The 18,594-nt window shown below is 35.3% G+C and overlaps 1 protein-coding gene across 1 annotated transcript in view; it reads right to left on the reverse strand.

Annotated features, from left to right (window-relative positions):
• LOC133176146 (disintegrin and metalloproteinase domain-containing protein unc-71-like) overlaps window positions 1-18,594 on the reverse strand; it is a 29,991-nt gene that overhangs the window by 7,972 nt on the left and 3,425 nt on the right. Inside the window, exons 5-19 of the mRNA XM_061311302.1 lie at window positions 17,083-17,165; window positions 14,668-14,728; window positions 12,982-13,036; window positions 12,542-12,627; window positions 11,062-11,130; window positions 10,632-10,703; window positions 8,674-8,840; window positions 7,915-7,996; window positions 6,728-6,815; window positions 4,606-4,657; window positions 3,966-4,077; window positions 3,595-3,666; window positions 3,193-3,288; window positions 768-848; window positions 188-414 (exon numbers count right to left, since the gene is read on the reverse strand). Coding sequence (XP_061167286.1) covers window positions 188-414; window positions 768-848; window positions 3,193-3,288; window positions 3,595-3,666; window positions 3,966-4,077; window positions 4,606-4,657; window positions 6,728-6,815; window positions 7,915-7,996; window positions 8,674-8,840; window positions 10,632-10,703; window positions 11,062-11,130; window positions 12,542-12,627; window positions 12,982-13,036; window positions 14,668-14,728; window positions 17,083-17,165 — 1,403 coding nt within the window. The remainder of the gene's footprint in view (window positions 1-187; window positions 415-767; window positions 849-3,192; window positions 3,289-3,594; window positions 3,667-3,965; window positions 4,078-4,605; window positions 4,658-6,727; window positions 6,816-7,914; window positions 7,997-8,673; window positions 8,841-10,631; window positions 10,704-11,061; window positions 11,131-12,541; window positions 12,628-12,981; window positions 13,037-14,667; window positions 14,729-17,082; window positions 17,166-18,594) is intronic.

Consider the following 18,594-nt stretch of genomic DNA (forward strand, 5'->3'; position numbering starts at 1 on the left):
ATAAAATACATATAAGGGGTATTGAAGTTTTCCAAAATAGTTTATTCTAATACGAACATTTTACATGCGTTATTTTAACCTGGATTGATGATAATTTAACACCTAAAACCACTTTCAGGTGTAAATGTTCATTACACATAATCTAACAGTCTATATTAATAATGATTTGACTTTATTATGTACATACTCTGGCAGACATTTGGAGAACCATCCTGTCTCTTCATTCCTGCCACAGTGACCATTAAAATTCCCTGTGGGGTTAAACTTCTCGAAGCATTGCAGGTCCGCTCCCGATGAATCCTTCCCCCAGATATACTGACACTGTTCCCTGAGGGTGGGGCAGATTCCACTGATGCAGTACCCAGTGTTGTTGGAACATGGGTAACCATCGGCAACATAGTTATTGACTGGGCACTTAAATAAAGATTATATAAATGTTAATGACGAAGGTAATCAACATTGATTTGTTAATAAATGAATAAAATTATCAGAAAACAGCAAAATATACAGATGCCTAAAAGATGCCCTTCCCCCTCCTCCCCCCCTTGTACTGGGACATCACCAACCCTCCCAATACCACCTTATCACAATATACATGTACCCCTCCAACCCCACCGCCCTTACTTGGACATCATTCACCCTCCCAGTACAACCCTAACCCAATCACAACTATACAGTCATGTGCCTCCCCGCTATTTCCCGGACACATCTCTGGGTTATCATTCACCCTCCCCATGCAACCCTAACCCCATCACACTATACACTACCTCCCCACTGTTTCCAGGACACATCTCTGGGACATCACAATCTGTGGACTGGTCCCGACAAACATAATGACTTGGCAAAAACTGAAAGTAAAAAAAACAAGAGGCCCATGGGCCACATCACTCACCTGAGCACATTGGCTAGGCAAAAGTACAAATCAGTTCAGTATTGAAAAGATTACCTTGGGTGGGGAGGGGGGGGCTTGAATTTTAAACTACCGGTACCTTCCATGTCAATTTAACAAATGGCTTTGTTGTGCTTGAAAAGATTTTTAAAAAATTTTCCCATATATTCCTTTGTAAAAATTTGATCCCCAATTGTGGCTCCTCCCTATCCCAGGGATCATCATTTGAACAAACTTGAATCTACACTACCTGAGGATGCTTCCATATCAATATGACATAGTTTTTCTGTTCTTGAGAAGAAATATTTTTTCTATATGTTCTTATGTAAAACTTTCGATCCCCTATTGGGCCCCACCCTACCCCTGCAAAGGCGGATCCAGGGCCGGCATGCCGGGCGTGCGCCCCCCGTTTTAATTTTTTTATGTAGAACTTATATGTCCATTATCCTAAAATCAAGGAAAAAACATCTCTTCTTTGTAAGAATTCATCAGCTTCCCGGACCCACTGGGGGCTTCAATGCAGCCCCAGACCCAATGCCCCCTACTGCCCCCCCCCTTTACAAAATTCCTGGATACACCACTGCCCCAGGGATCATCATCCGAACAAAATTGAATTTTACACTACCTGAGGATGCTTCCATATCAAAATGACTAAACATGATTTTCAGTTCTTGATAAGAAAATACTTTCCAATATGTTCCTATGTAAAATTTTCAATCCCCCATTGGGCCCCACCCTAACCCCGGGGGTCATCATTTGAACAAAATTGAATTTACACTATACCTGAGGATGCTTCCATATCAAAATGACTTATCATGGCTTTGCAGTTCTTCAGAAGAAGATATTTTCCTATACATTTCTATTTAAGACTTTGATCCTCCATTGTGGCCCGACCCTACCCCCCAGGGGTCATGATTTGAACAAAATACAATCTACACTATCTGAGGATGCCTCCACATAAATATGATCAATCAGGGCTTTGCTGTTCTTGAGAAGATTTTGAAAAATTTTTCCTGTATATTTCTATGTAAAACTTTGATCCTCCATTGTGGCCCCATCCTTCCCCCGTGGGTCATAATTTGAATAAATTTGAATATACACTACCTGATGATGCTTCCATATAATGACCAATCAGGGCTTTCCTCTTCCTGAGAAGAAGATTTTTTAAAGATTTTTCCTAAATTTTTCAATGTAAAACTTTGATACTAAGTCCACTGTGGCCCCGCCCTACCCCCGGGCGTCATGATTTGAACAAATATGAATCTACATTTCTTGAGGATGCTTCCATATAAATATGACTCATCATGGCTTTGCTGTTCTTGAGAAGAAGATTTTTAAAGATTTTTCCTTTATATTTCTAAGTAAAACCTTGATCATCCATTGTGGCTCCATCCTACCCCCGGGGGTCATGATTTGAACAAACTTAAATCTACACTTCCTGAGGATGCTTCCATATAAATATGACTCATCATGGTTTTGCTGTTCTTGAGAAGAAGATTTTTAAAGGTTTTTCGTTAATATTTCTATGTAAAACTTTGATCCTCCATTGTGGCCCCGCCCTACCCCCGGGGGTCATGATTTGAACAAACTTAAATCTACAATTCCTGAGGATGCTTCCAAAAAAAATATGACTCATCATGGTTTTGCTGTTCTTGAGAAGAAGATTTTTAAAGGTTTTTCATTAATATTTCTTTGTAAAACTTTGATCCTCCATTGTGGCCCCGCCCTACCCCCGGGGGTCATGATTTGAACAAACTTGAATCTAGGTTAGCTAAGGATGCTTCCACATGAGTTTCATCTTTCCTGGCCCTGTGGTTCTTGAGAAGAAGATTTTCAAAAGATGCTACTAATTTTTCACAAATTCTCTATTATCTCCCCTTGAAAGAGGGCGCGGCCCTTCATTTGAACAAACTTGAATCCCCTTCACCCATGGATGCTTTGTGGCAAGTTTGGTTGAAATTGGCCCAGTAGTTCTGGAGAAGAAGATGAAAATGTGAAAAGTTTACGACAATGCCAACAACAACGCCAATGACGACGACAGACAACGGACAAATTTCGATCAGAAAAGCTCACTTGAGCCTTCAGCTCAGGTGAGCTAAAAAGTATGCAAAGTTTACTTTAGCAGTGACATTATGTTGCACTTTTATGCTATTTCTGTCGTCTTGTGCAGTCATTACAACAGGTTTGACTATAATTACACTTAGTTTGCCATTCAGATACAATATGACAATAGGTTCCTCCTTAACATTGCCTTAATGTACAATTGTGGCAAATGGTTCTAATTTTGCACTGTCCTAACTTACTGTACAGTTGTGACAGCAGGTTCCACTTTTACACTGGGCCCAGGATTTGAGGAAACAAGTGTCTGGATCACAACAAGGGTCTGTCATGTGACATTGCTACAGAAAACAACAACAACAAAAACAGTAAAATGCAAAATTAATAACTGTGAGAGTTTACTAGCAGGTTGTGTGTAGATATTCATCAACCAAAAATCTTAGCAAAAGAAAATCAAAGCTACTTTTTGACTTCTCAACTAAAACATGAAAAACTTTATTAAGCAAGGAAACAAAAAAAACCTAGATTAAATCAAACACAATTCACATAAAGTCCTTTAATTTTCTTTAACCTTGACATGCACACTGATAACAATTGAATCTTTGACTTTGACATACAGATGACCTTATGACCTTTGACCTACTGACCTCTGCTGACCCACAGTCACATTCTTCACCTCTCTCTACAATCAGGTTTCCACACTTCTGTTTAAATGTCTCCTGAAAAATAAAAAATAATAATAATATATTTCAATTTTCTGTGAATATTTTCATTTAAATTAACCGTATCTGCTAATTAACTCTCATCTTAACTAACTGTACCTGCTAATGAAGTGTCTCTTTATAATTAACATTATTTGTTAATTATTAACATGATTAAATCTCATCTTAATTAACTGTATCTGTTAATTTAATCTCATCTTAATAAACTGTATCTATTAATTAAATCTCATCTTAATTCACTGTATCTGTTAATTACATCTAATTATATGTATCTGTTAATTAGGTATTTTTTTTACCTCTTTCTCTGGCTGAGTATCCAGACAAGAAGCCACGTCTACACTCAGAGCCACCTCCAGATCTTCACGACTACAGGAGGAAAACTTACGAGCCTGGAGTCCTGTTTTTGTCCTGTAAACAGACAGGTCATTTACTTCCTTCGTTAACTTTTCGTACTTATTAACTCTTGGTTCTTTGTACACAGCTTCAAGAACTTAATGGTATTTAAGCACAGAATGACTGAGAAACTATCACAGAACATGTGTAGAGATTGTATGTTCACAGAACATGTGTAGAGATTGTATGTTCACAGAACATGTGTAGAGATTGTATGTTCACAGAACATAGTAGACACTGTACACTAACAAAACGAGTAAACATTGCGAGGTGTTTACACCATTCTGATGTACAATGTTTATGTCTGTAATTTGACGTTTTTTCAGTAGAGTATGTGTAAACATTGTAAACTCATCTGTCAAAATATGTGTAAACTTTGTATACTAAAAGAAAATGACTATTGTGTAAACTTCTCAGGTATATGTCAAACACATTTTTAACAACATAATCTCGAATTCTCAGGAATATGTCAAAGACTAATCTCAGTTCCATCACATTCAAATAATGAAGTTTGACTGTATATATTATGTATTATATACTTACAGAACATGTGTAGACATTATACAGCCAAATTCATCTTCACAGGAACAGCCACCTGTCGTGTCAAATATCCACATAATTAATAATTAATTCTAAAAATAACCATTAATCATTAAGAACAATAATAGATAAGAAATGTGATGATTTTTAGAAAAATATGACAGTGCATGCAGCACATAGATTAAATCACAAGAACTCAGAAAGGCTTTGATGGATTAAGCAAATCTTCATATACTGACAACATTGTGGGTCTAGGATTAAGACTTTGCAGACTGAAACAATCTCCATGACAACAATAAGGGTCATATGTTATGCTGCATCTCATCAAAGTGCATAAGTAAAACAAAGCTTGTCGGCTGGTTAAAAATGTTGACTGGTCACCATGGGTGACAGACAGAGGTGAATTGAACACATGAAAATTAATAAAACAAATTGTAAAATGCATGGAAAAGGTGATAAAGATTTTTTATGTGGCACTTTTACAAGGCCCTCTGATACATATATATTATTATAACAGTAATTTGATCCGAAGAGCCATATCACGTGAAGTTGACTGGCATGGATCATCAGATAAAACGAGACACGAAGCGTCAAGTTTGATCTGATGATCTGCGCCTGTCAATGAGACTTGATACGGCTCTTCAGATCAAGTTACTGTTATAATGATAAATTTATTATATACCCCTTTACAACTAACGAAATACAATAAAAGAAAACATTTTGGATCAATTACATAACTTTTATCCATCAAACAAACCATTTTGTCAAGGAACTTTTTGATGCGAGAGAACAGAAACGTCATTTATCTGTGTACTACGTCATCAGTTTCAGAGAGGGGTTATATGGATTCAGAAAACCACAGTGTGGTGATCCGGAACGTCAGATCACACCGTCACGTGATTGCATAAATTCAACAGTTAAACTGATTGACAAACAGTTGGGTATATAACAAAAATGTGGTTTACAAGGTAACCACTGTTCTCCTAAAATACCACAAGAAAAACACGGAGCAAATTTACTTAAAATGGTATTTTCCAATCAGAATCAACATGAATTTCTTCAGCAATTTGAAAATTTTTGTCCCCTTTAGCTAGGCCCTCTATCAATAATACACATTCTCTGAAAACTACATTTCCAAAGATTTTTACCAAAAATATCTAATGATCTTAGATCCTACAAACTTTTCCATCCAAAATAATGATAGACAATAGTCTTTACAGACCTACCAAACAAAAATACTTAAGAGAAGGGTCAATATTTTCTTTCATGGGCTGAAGTCTAAAACTCGACTTGCCCGATCTTGGCAAATCCTGGAGAGAAATCTTCCCAAACATCTATCCAATGAATAAATATGGGATTACAATTTCCACAGAGACTTTCTAAATATATTGAATCTCAGGCAGATATAGTTCTCAAAAGACCCACAATTACTATCCAAAATGAACATACAATATCCGATTACAGTCCCCACAAACCAAAAATATTGATTCTTAATATAATTCAGATATTTAATTTCATTCAGAGACGGAAAACTTTGAGCTGAGTTTCTGATCTCACTGCAAATAAAATGTATTGAATTCCTATCATTCATAGAATGACTGTGTATCCATAGTTCTTTATGGGTACTGCAACCAACCAAAAAACTTTTTTTTTTGCTGAAGACAGAAAATTAAACTAATTTATAAACATTCAGCTAGTATATGTGTAAATTTTACAATGTAAAATCCATGCAAAAACTGAAAGCTCACATATCAAAATAATAGAACACCAGGGACACAAAAAGCCATGACTGAATGAAGGTTACCTTGGTGATAAATGAATCGTCCACTGACTGATGTCAAATAAAAATACAATTTAATTTTTTTTTTACTTTTGCTATCTCAAATTTGGTTTATACTGTTTTGTCCAGGTTAACAGAAGAGAAATTTTCAATATTTCATCATTTAAATTCAGATTCCTTACATTTTTCTAATAGATGTTGGATTAGAAGATGAAATCATTCAAAAGATGCAAACATGAGAAACTGACTATCTCTGAGCAGGCATGGTCACTTCATTAATAATTACTTATACCTACTTTTACCTAGAAAGAATGACAAGAGTATACGAGACCAAGACTAACTCACCATCTTCATCATGCTTGAGTCCTAAATTGTGTCCAATCATGTGAGAAAGAACAGAGGCCAATTTCTGGGGCTCCGTGAAGGAGGGATTCTGGAAACAGAACAACTGTGAATGAATCAAGGATTGAAAATCACAGATTATGTAAAACAAAAATGTTTACAAATGATTTAAGCTTTATGTCACAGGAACTAGGGAAACTGAATTATTTTCAATTTGTGGTCTTCAAAGAAATTGGTCTAAATTTACACTGTAATCCCTATAGCCTTGTCAACACAAGTCAAGTCAACAATCACCTTGTTAAAGCCAGAACCTTTATAAATACAAACCAAAATGCAGTATTACCTCATTCCAGAAAACCTATAAATACAAACCCAGTCTTAATTTTACCTTGCTGATCCCGACTGCCCTATCAGTGCACACAGAGTCTGGTACAGACATTACTGTATTACCTTACTGATCCCGACTGCTCTGTCAGTACACACAGAGTCTGGTACAGACATTACTATGTTACCTTACTGATCCTGACTGCCCTATCAGTACACACAGAGTCTGGTACAGACATTACTATATTACCTTACTGATCCCGACTGCCCTATCAGTACACACAGAGTCTGGTACAGACATTACTATATTACCTTACTGATCCCGACTGCCCTATCAGTACACACACGGTCTGGTACAGACATGACTATATAACCTTACTGATCCCGACTGTCCTATCAGTACACACAGAGTCTGGTACAGACATGACTATATTACCTTACTGATCCCGACTGCCCTATCAGTACACACAGAGTCTGGTACAAACATGACTATATTACCTTACTGATCCCGACTGCCATATCAGTACACACAGAGTCTGGTACAGACATTACTATATTACCTTACCGATCCCAACTGCTCTGTCAGTACAGAGTCTGGTACAAACATGACTATATTACCTTACTGATCCCGACTGCCCTATCAGTACACACAGAGTCTGGTACAGACATTATTTATTTACTATATTACCTTACTGATCCTGACTGCCCTATCAGTACACACACAGAGTCTGGTACAGACATTACTATATTACCTTACTGCCCTATCAGTACACACACAGTCTGGTACAGACATGACTATATTACCTTACTGATCCCGACTGTCCTATCAGTACACACAGAGTCTGGTACAGACATGACTATATTACCTTACTGATCCCGACTGCCCTATCAGTACACACAGAGTCTGGAACAGACATCCCCATTGAGTTGTTCTGTAGACTCTCTCCACTTGAAAATAAAATAAAATTGAACATTTACTCATTTATGAATCAAAATCAATATGCATCCTCGACCAATCACAGTGGTGAAGACTACAATTTAATTTAATTTAAATGATATATCAATGCTGGTTACATCTGATTTCAAAATTACAACATTTCTATAGAATTGGTAAACCAAAGCTCCCGAAGAACCCTCTATGCACTGCACACTTCAAGAGTTCTAATTCCCTGGTATTTTTATGTAGTTAGAGTGATCTGCCCTTAGAACTAAAATGGAAATAATTTATTACTCAATCTGTAATCAATTCAAGCACTCTAAACATTTTATTTGGCCTAGATGAATTAATTGAACTCTTTATTTGCATGCATATTTCCAATTTAATTAAGCAACAGTGATTTCATTTCCCACACACTTCATTGTCTTCGAAAATTTTTTCTTTGGGTTTGTGACCATGATGACATGTACCCTTTGTTGAAAATGAAATAGATAAACCCCTTGTTTACATCTTTAAATGATATAATTTCCTCAGAGTCCCAAAGACATTTTTCATTGGTGTACAGAGGGCCCTTAATCCACTTCTCAGTAAGCAGGAGTGAAATATAATAGACTTATGCTGCTAGAAGTAAAGAATTCTACTGATAATGTCTTTGAAAGGATTGATTCTAAATGAAATGATGACTTACGTAACAAGATGTAGCAGTGTGTGGGGTTTGTCTTCTAGAGATGAGGACTTATACTGCAACAGGCGCTTTAAATTCTCTCGTAGGTTGGATGATACAGTCACCAAGTTCCCACGATTCCAGAGTTCTAAGTAAACTAGAGACATTCGGACCCCTAATGTGCTATAATACTGAAAATAGAAGGTAAAATTATCTAAACATCAAGACCTCTAAACTGCTGTAATACGGAAATTATAAAGTAAAACTGACTAAATATTAGGACCCCTAACCTATTGTAATACTGAAATTATAAAGTAAAACTGACTAAATACAGGTAACTCTTGATGGCTCGAACTTCGATCTCTCGAAGTTCTTGATCGCTCGAAGTGAGTCTCCGGTCCCGAATTTTTCCCCTATATAACTAAGCAAATTTACTCTTGATTTCTCAAACTCTTGATCTCTCGAAACCCTTGATCCCTCGAAGTCAAAATTCAGTCCCGCTATGCATATTCTATTAGATTTTACCCTCGATAGCTCGAAGTGGCTATGTGTATACAAGGTTATATAATTGGCACCTTTACCTGGACATTTAAATGGCCCCAGGCAGAAGACGTGGGTCTCGAGGAACGGGATGTTTATTCAGGTGACACTTATGCTGCAAGGTGATAATTGATTTATAATTAATCATTTTTGCCTATATGCTATTAAAATAATTATCATCGACTGTCTTACGATGATTCAGAGACGGAATGTCAGTGAAAAGTAGTAATTGATTACAAGACGAAACACTAATTTAATTTTTATTTCGAGTCAGTGTCAAAGTTAAACGAAATATGAAAAAGCATTAACAGCCTCAATGTCAATATGATGACTATTGTTGGACAAATACTTACAGAACTCCGTTCAATGATCATGTTAATGCTAGTCAATGCTACATGTATGTATGCGACGCGGTAAAATGTCGTTTCCATGTAACGAATGCGTAGTATGAAGTCCATATTACAAAGAATAAATAAATATACATGAAATGATTTACATATTTTGCTTTACTCAGTTTAATGAAATATTCATCTAAATTACGAAAAAATATCGTTGTTTTATATAAACCACGTGTAAAAGGTTAGCGCTGCATGAAAATCATTACATCCGGTAAGACTAATTTTAAAACCTGTCAACAAACCTGGAAAATTCCGGACTCTTGAAAACTCGAACTCTTGATCTCTCGAAGTTTTTCCTCGGTCCCGCGGACTTCGAGGTATCGAGAGTTACCTGTATTAGGGCCCCTAACCTATCGTAATACTACCATAAGACAGAGATCAGTGTTTCAAAAACCTTATAGCACATTAAGATCTACAATGACAATCATATACAAAGAAAGAATTTTGAGACAACCTGTGAAATTAATGGGGGGGGGGGGGGCAGAGACACCAAGGTCTGACACAAAGAAATTGTTTTCTTTCTATGACATATTTGCAAATTATTGACGTAAAATAGCCTAATTGTACATAGGCCTTTACCTACCAGATCCACAGCGTTTACTGTCTGTAAGGCACCCAATATATCTATATCAGATATCTATATCTCTCTCTATATCAGATATCTATATATATCTATATCTCCCTCTATATCAGATATCTATATATATATCTATATCTCTCTCTATATCAGATATCTATCTCTCTCTCTATATCAGATATCTATATCTCCCTCTATATCAGATATCTATATATATATCTATATCTCTCTCTATATCAGATATCTATATCTCTTTCTATATCAGATATCTATATTACATTATATATACCGGTAGACCTTTACCTACCAGATCCACAGCGTTTACTGTCTGTAAGGCACCCTATATATCTATATCAGATATCTATATCTCTCTCTATATCAGATATCTATATATATTATATATACCGATATCTCTCTCTATATCAGATATCTATATATATTATATATACCGGTAGACCTTTACTTACCAAATCTACAGCATTCACTGTCTGTAAGGCATAATCAATGGTTCCTGTCAGTGAAAGGTTCAATTTATTTATCTACAAAGCAAAACAATGAACTTAACAAACATACAAAAACATGGATATACTGTATATAGGGAAATTTTCACTCCTATTTTACTTTCGCCCCCTTTACCCTATTCACAAGTAGGCAAATTTAAAACGTAGTGAATTAAAATAAACACAGCATAATATGTTAAACATTATTGTGACTGGGTGAATTTAAAACGGGGTGAAATTGTTTGAAAGAGTGAAAGGGGCGAAAATAACCCTGTATATGGTAATGTATCACCAAGGCTCTTCATACATATAACCACAAATGAATCTGATTCAATAACAGATATATTGTATGAATATCTAGATTTTTACTCCTAGAAAGCATCTGCTATACACTTACGGATTTATTGTCCAGTATCAACCCCAGCTTGATGGTTCTTTCCTTTTTCTTCTGGTCTGGGTTAGAAGCCTGTCAAAGCACAAAGAGCTTAGGTCACTTATGCACAAAATAGCCACTGCCTATAGACTGTTTAATAAATTATTTTTGTATGTCCAATTTTAAACATAAATGGACAGAAGAGATCTCCATCTTTCGTCTCCTATAAAAGTCCTCAGTATTAATTTTGGTAAAAGTCCTCAGTATTAAGATATTGGTAAAAGTCCTCAGTATTAAGATTTTGGTAAATGTCCTCAGTATTAAGATTTTGGTAAAAGTCCTCAGTATTAAGATTTTGGTAAATGTCCTCAGTATTAAGATTTTGGTAAAAGTCCTCAGTATTAAGATATTGGTAAAAGTCCTCAGTATTAAGATATTGGTAAAAGTCCTCAGTATTAAGATATTGGTAAAAGTCCTCAGTATTAAGATTTTGGTAAAAGTCCTCAGTATTAAGATTTTGGTAAAAGTCCTCAGTATTAAGATTTTGGTAAATGTCCTCAGTATTAAGATATTGGTAAATGTCCTCAGTATTAAGATATTGGTAAATGTCCTCAGTATTAAGATTTTGGTAAAAGTCCTCAGTATTAAGATATTGGTAAAAGGTCCACGTGAACTAGTCTTTTAATGTCCCTGGACTTAAACAGAAAAATGGTTTATTTCAGCAATCAATGATTTCAACAAACCATTCAGATGATAGCCAAGTCCTTGATCAATCACACTCTAAATTATACAGTATCCCCCTCCCCTCCCTCCCAATCACTCAAGCTTTCCAATTCTGTACACCCATCGTTCTCTCATTTTTACTTACTGTAGATCACTATATTTTCGCGACACATTACTTTTCATGAGTTAGCTATGTGGTATTTATTAGCAACAAAATTTTCCTGAGCTGTGGTTTCTGTTGTATATAATCCTTTACAATACAAATATACACAAGAATAAAATTTTGCTTGCAGACAGACTCGCACATAATTATGTGAAAATAAAGTTCTTGCAAATAAAAAGTGATTTCCAGTATAACTCCTCTCCCATCTCACAGTCACATTGTCTAACTGCACTGCCCCGAATTCCTTATTTAAAAACACCAGAACCCTCCCCTTGTACACACACTCCATACATTCAATGCCCCGAGGCAGCTGACCCTCCCATCTTCTACCCCTCCTGTCTACCTGCTTTGCCCCCACCCTGCACTCTTTACACAACCTGTATATCCATTTTTCCTTTTCCCCTCCTTTACCACCCCACCCCACCTTCTTTATACACATACACACACCAGTAACCTGCTCTTACCCTTTCTTTTCCTCATCCACACCCTTACCCACATCCTCCCTCTCTTTTCTATATACACACAAGTTTACCTGTACAGCCCTGAGATAGCTGACTCTATACACACAAGTTTACCTGTACAGCCCTGAGATAACTGACTCTATACACACAAGTTTACCTGTACAGCCCTGAGATAGCTGACTCTTTGTCTGAACTCTGCTGGATGAAGCTGATCAAATGGCTTCCACTGCCCAAAGTCATTCCCTGTGTTAAACATGTTAAAAAGACAGTAAGCTTCAATCTATCAAATGTTTACCAGTGTTTAAAGTTAATGTTAAAGTCATTTCCTGTGTTAGAAAAGACAGTAAACTACTATAAAATATTTACCAGCATTTAAAGTTAATGTTTACTTGATCTTAATCAGTAAATACAAAATCTGCCAGTATCTGGTACTTTTATCCCATTAAAATTATGATAGTACCAGCCAAAATATTAGATGGAGAAAAATTCTATAACATATTTAATTAAAATGGCTTCCACAAGGTACCTCCTAATTTTGTTAAAGTAACCCCTGTTCCTAATCTCTTTGAAAGCCCTGCTTAGTGCAAAAGTACTCACCACAGCTCTCTAGGATTTCTCTAGAAGCTTTAAAGACAAGGTGTGGGTGTCTCATCTGTCAATCAAACACAAAACATTCTTTATCTCTATCAATCAAATGTAAACACTGTCTGTATACATATCTCTAAATATCTCTATTTCTCTGACAATCATATACAAAACACTGCCTCTATATTCATCTCTATAAAACTCTATACATCTCTGTCAATAAAATATATATAAAAAAAAACTGTCTCTATACATATCTCTATATGTCTCAATACCTCTGTCAAACAAATGTAAAGTTTGACAATGTCTCTACATTTATCTCTCTATCTCTGTCAATCAAGTGTAAACAATGTCTCTATTTTTATCTCTCTATCTCTGTCAATCAAGTGTAAACAATGTCTCTATATTTAACTCTATATAACTCAATGTCCCTGTCAATCAAGTGTAAACAATGTCTCTATATTTAACTCTATATAACTCAATGTCTCTGTCAATCAAACACAAAACAAAGTCTCTATTTTTATCTCTATATCTCTGTCAATCAAGTGTAAACAATGCCTCTATATTTAACTCTATATAACTCAATGTCTCTGTCAATCAAACACAAAACAAAGTCTCTATATTTATCTCTCTATCTCTGTCAATCAAGTGTAAACAATGTCTCTATATTCAACTCTATATAACTCAATGTCTCTGTCAATCAAACACAAAACATTGTCTCTATATTAATCTCTCTATCTCTGTCAATCAAGTGTAAACAATGTCTCTATATTCAACTCCATATAACTCAATGTCTCTGTCAATCAAACACAAAACAATGTCTCTATATTAATCTCTTTATCTCTGTCAATCAAGTGTAAACAATGTCTCTATATTCAACTCTATATAACTCAATGTCTCTGTCAATCAAACACAAAACAATGTCTCTATATTTATCTCTCTATCTCTGTCAATCAAGTGTAAACAATGTCTCTATATTTAACTCTATATAGCTCTTTATCTTTGTCAGTCAATCAAACACAAAACAATGTCTCTATATTTATCTCTCTATCTCTGTCAATCAAGTGTAAACAATGTCTCTATATTTAACACTATATAACTCAATGTTCCTGTCAACCAACCACAAAACAATGTCTCTATATTTATCTCTCTATCTCTGTCAATCAAGTGTAAACAGTGTCTCTATATTTAGCTCTATATAACTCAATGTCTCTGTCAATCAAACACAAAACACTGACTCTCTACACACATCTCTATATAATTCTGTATCTCTGTCAATCAAATATAAACATTAAATCTCTATAATATCTCTATATTCTCTGTTCACCTAATATAAATATTATCTCTTTAATATTAATCTCTATGTATTTCTTATCAAATGTAAACATTGTCTCTATAATATTCAATAGCTCTGTAAATCAAACATAAACACTGACTCTATTAAACCCTTTTTTAATTAAATAAATAAAATATTTACATTGTCTTTATACTACTCTTTCAACAAATATATAAAAAAAAAATTGTATCTATTATGTCTCTCTAAACCTCTCTTTGTTAAATAGTTACCAAAGTAATACATGTATATAAGCTGGGCTGGAACAGATTATAATTTATATAGTTCTTCACTCAGACAATTCTTACCCTAAAGTCTTCTTTCAAACATATATCTGCCTTACTGACATTACAAACAAATCTTACCCCCAGATCCCCCTTCAGTGGATGTATAATGTAGGTCACATTGTTCAGGTTTATGATTCCCCTGAAAAAGAAAAATGTTCAACTGATAAACAATAAATAGAGGATATTCAATGTTTTGTAGATGAATATGGAATTTATTTCACGAGTGGGACAGGATTTTTTGATATTTTCACGAGTGCGAAGCACGAGTGAAAATATCAAAAAATCCTGTCTCACGAGTGAAATAAATTCCATATTCATCTACAAAACGTTGAATTTTCTGTTTATTACATTTTTTTTTATTTTCCCTTTGCCTCTGTCTTTTCTTAACACAGTGTCATAGGCTTGACGTCATAGTTGAGCGGTTGAGACGTTATAGTTTACCAGTTGTGCGATTCAAGACATTACATAGCATGGATTTTAGCAACATTTTTGGGAAGAAATTTGCAGGTTTAGCTCTATCAAGATGGTTGGTTACTATCTCTATCTTATGACAGGCCAGGAATTATTTTTAACTTACTTTGATATCCTTTCACACTGTGAGAGAATATCATTTTGATATCCTTTCACACTGTGAGAGAATATCACTTTTATTCAATAAATAAATCACAGTATTTCACTGTTGAAAATGTAATAAATAAATAAACAATAATAAATAAATAAACAATAAATAAATAAACAATAAATAACTGTAATAAGTTTCTTCAATGCTTCTTAAAAATAGTCCCAATTTAATTATGCACAAAACTGGGGAGGGGGGGGGGGGGGGTGATCTGAATTCCATCATGTCTATAATTGCAAGTTCCAAAGCAATCTTAATTTAACATGCTTTAAGTTTTAATATGCTATAGAGTTCTATTTTAATAAATCATATATCAATACAAAATTGAAATTAGATCCAGCTTAAAGAATCTACAGTTAACATGGTTAACATCAATAATTTATAAATGGTGGTTATTTTTCAAGCCTAATAGCTTTTATCTTTATAGGATCTCAGATATACTGTTACACCATACCAACTATTATGACATTGCTTAATCCAATAAAGAAACCTTGATACAGTAAATGGAATTTTGTCAGAAAGTCTCAACAAACAAAGAATTTAGCATTGGCTGTTTTTCACCAGGATGAGAGAATTAATGATTTTTAACTATTATCATTAGAAATCAATGTAAATTTAAGGTGCATCATTTACTAAAGTATCATTATAAGGCTATGAAGATGATTGTATTGCTGCAGAGAATGGTTTTAATTTTTAATACCTTTTTCCACATAGAAACAAAATTATGATATAGAATTCTGTTGATCCTGTTATTAATTTCTTAAGCAAATGGCAGACACTCATTTAATAATGAGAGCCATGTATAGCCCCCCTGTATAATAAGTCTATGCAGGCTCCATTCAACATCTGCACAGACAATTAAATCTTTATCTGTACATACTTTAGATGACTTGATGAACTGCCAGCATTCTTCCCTCGGTTTTTTTGAGTGATTACAAACATCAAAGTGTGTTTTATCACAGCCATTAGGCTGTGTTAACCATGGTTAACAGGAGGTGAGGGGTGTCTATAGACAGAGATGGTTCTCTGAACTTTTTAATCTTCCTCTCAAAGCCATAGGGGCAACACTTTCTCTCTCTCTCTCTCTCTCTGTGAAAATATTTTAACAAGGTAATTTTTGCAGATTAACGTCTAGAATTTTTTTTAAAAAATCATCAAACAGACATCTAAAATCTTGATTTGAATCTGTTGTTTTTAAAACATTAATCATGTTAATTAATCTTTTGTAGTCAAAGTGCATTGGGTTCACAGTTAAGTAATTATACTGATAGACTTTCTAAACAGAGAGTAATTTTCTCTGAATTAGAAGAGATGGGACAACAGCAGATGTTGTTTACACAACAAACTGAACTCTTTGATCTCAGAGTTTCCACAGAAGGAAAAATTTAGTGAAGATTAATCAATTTGAACTTCTTGCTGCTTTTTTTTCCCATTTAAAAATCTTAATTTAAAAATGCACTGCTAAAATTGTTTTCGGGACATTTTTCTACAGTTAAATATATGTAAAACTGATGTCTATTCAACTTTATATTTTTTGTCAACATAACCTTCAGAAAAGAATAATTGCTTCCAGAGCTGATCAAAGAGCTGTAAAATGTACCTTTTTATCATCAGTTTGAAGTAGCTAATATGCAATGTTGTATGAAAATGCTGAATAATAAAAGATAGATTGTAAATAATTTTACATTTGCACCAATCAAGTTTGCATTAGATAAAGGATTCCACACTGTCATACTCAAATATGGGTCACTTTTGACATTTTGACCCACTCTAACCTGGACGGGTCATATTATGATTCAAAGAAATAACAAGAACAAGAAGTCAGGATTGACCTCTAAATCCAAAGAGAGGTCACTGTTGACCTTTAACCTTACCTGATTCCATTACAGGTGCTGACCGCCACGCTTGACCACCCATCACGCTTCACTTCACCGTGATAGTAACAGTGTTCTACAGTCTAAAAGTAGAGAATCAAAGTACTGAAAAATCAACATAAGGAATATTTCTCTAGAAATTAATAAGAACAACCTGCAGGATTACTCAGGGCATTTCACTTGACTATCACAAGTTCCCGAAACTCAATTTCTGCCCATTAATTGGTACTGATAACCAAGTGGACATAAAGATTTAGGCTCTGTTTTGTTTCTGGTCATTTTGTTTGGGTTAGAACACAGACTATGGCGGAACACTGATTATGGGGGAACACAGACTATGGTGGAACACTAACTATGGGAGAACACAGACTATGGGAGAACACTAACTACGGGAGAACACAGACTATGGGGGAGCACAGACTATGGGGGATCACAGACTATGGGGGATCACAGACTATGGGGAAACACAGACTATGGGGGAACACTAACTAAGGGGGATCACAGACTATGGGAGAACACAGACTATGGGAGAACACAGACTATGGAGGAGCACAGACTATGGGGGATCACAGACTATGGGGGATCACAGACTATGGGGGAACACAGATTATGGGAGAACACAGAGTATGGGGGATCACACACTATGGGAGAACACAGAGTATTTGAAGTGAATACCTTGGATATGGTGCTATATCAAACAAGAAGTCTGTGAGCCAATGCTCACTAATAATACCCCCGCTCTGATGTGAATATACAAGTTCAGTTATGGACATACACAGTGATAATCAGGAAGTGGACATTGGATCTTTACAAAAATGAATCCCAACATATGGCATGCCTAAACAAAGAGTGTGCTAAAATTTCAAGCATCTGCAATGAGTAGTTGCTGAGAAAACTGCGACCAAAATTTGTTATGTATGGTACGGACAGACGCAAGGATAAACAGGAAGTTGACATTGGATTAGTACAAAAATGAATCCCACCATATGGCATGCCTAAACAAAGAGTGTGCTAAAATTTCAAGCATCTGCGATGAGTAGTTGCTGAGAAAACTGCGACCAAAATTTGTTATGTATGGTACGGAGAGATGCACGGATAAACAGGAAGTTGACATCGGATTAGTACAAAAATGAATCCCACCATATGGCATGCCTAAACAAAGAGTGTGCTAAAATTTCAAGCATCTGCGATGAGTAGTTGCTGAGAAAACTGCGACCAAAATTTGTTATGTATGGTACGGAGAGATGCACGGATAAACAGGAAGTTGACATCGGATTCGTACAAAAATGAAACCCACCATATGGCATGCCTAAACAAAGAGTGTGCTAAAATTTCAAGCATCTGCGATGAGTAGTGAGTGCTGAGAAAACTGCGACCAAAATTTGTTACGGACAGACACACAGACGGACAGACAGACAGACACACAAGGGTAAAACAGTATACCCCCCTCTCCTTCGGAGCGGGGGTATAATAATATGACATAAGCTAATCTTGCATGCTTATAGAGAATAT

The sequence above is a fragment of the Saccostrea echinata genome, unplaced genomic scaffold (genome assembly GCF_033153115.1).
Source record: "Saccostrea echinata isolate AGI-Se365-2 ecotype Australia unplaced genomic scaffold, CSIRO_AGI_Sech_v1 ptg000068l, whole genome shotgun sequence".
Lineage (NCBI taxonomy): Eukaryota > Metazoa > Mollusca > Bivalvia > Ostreida > Ostreidae > Saccostrea > Saccostrea echinata.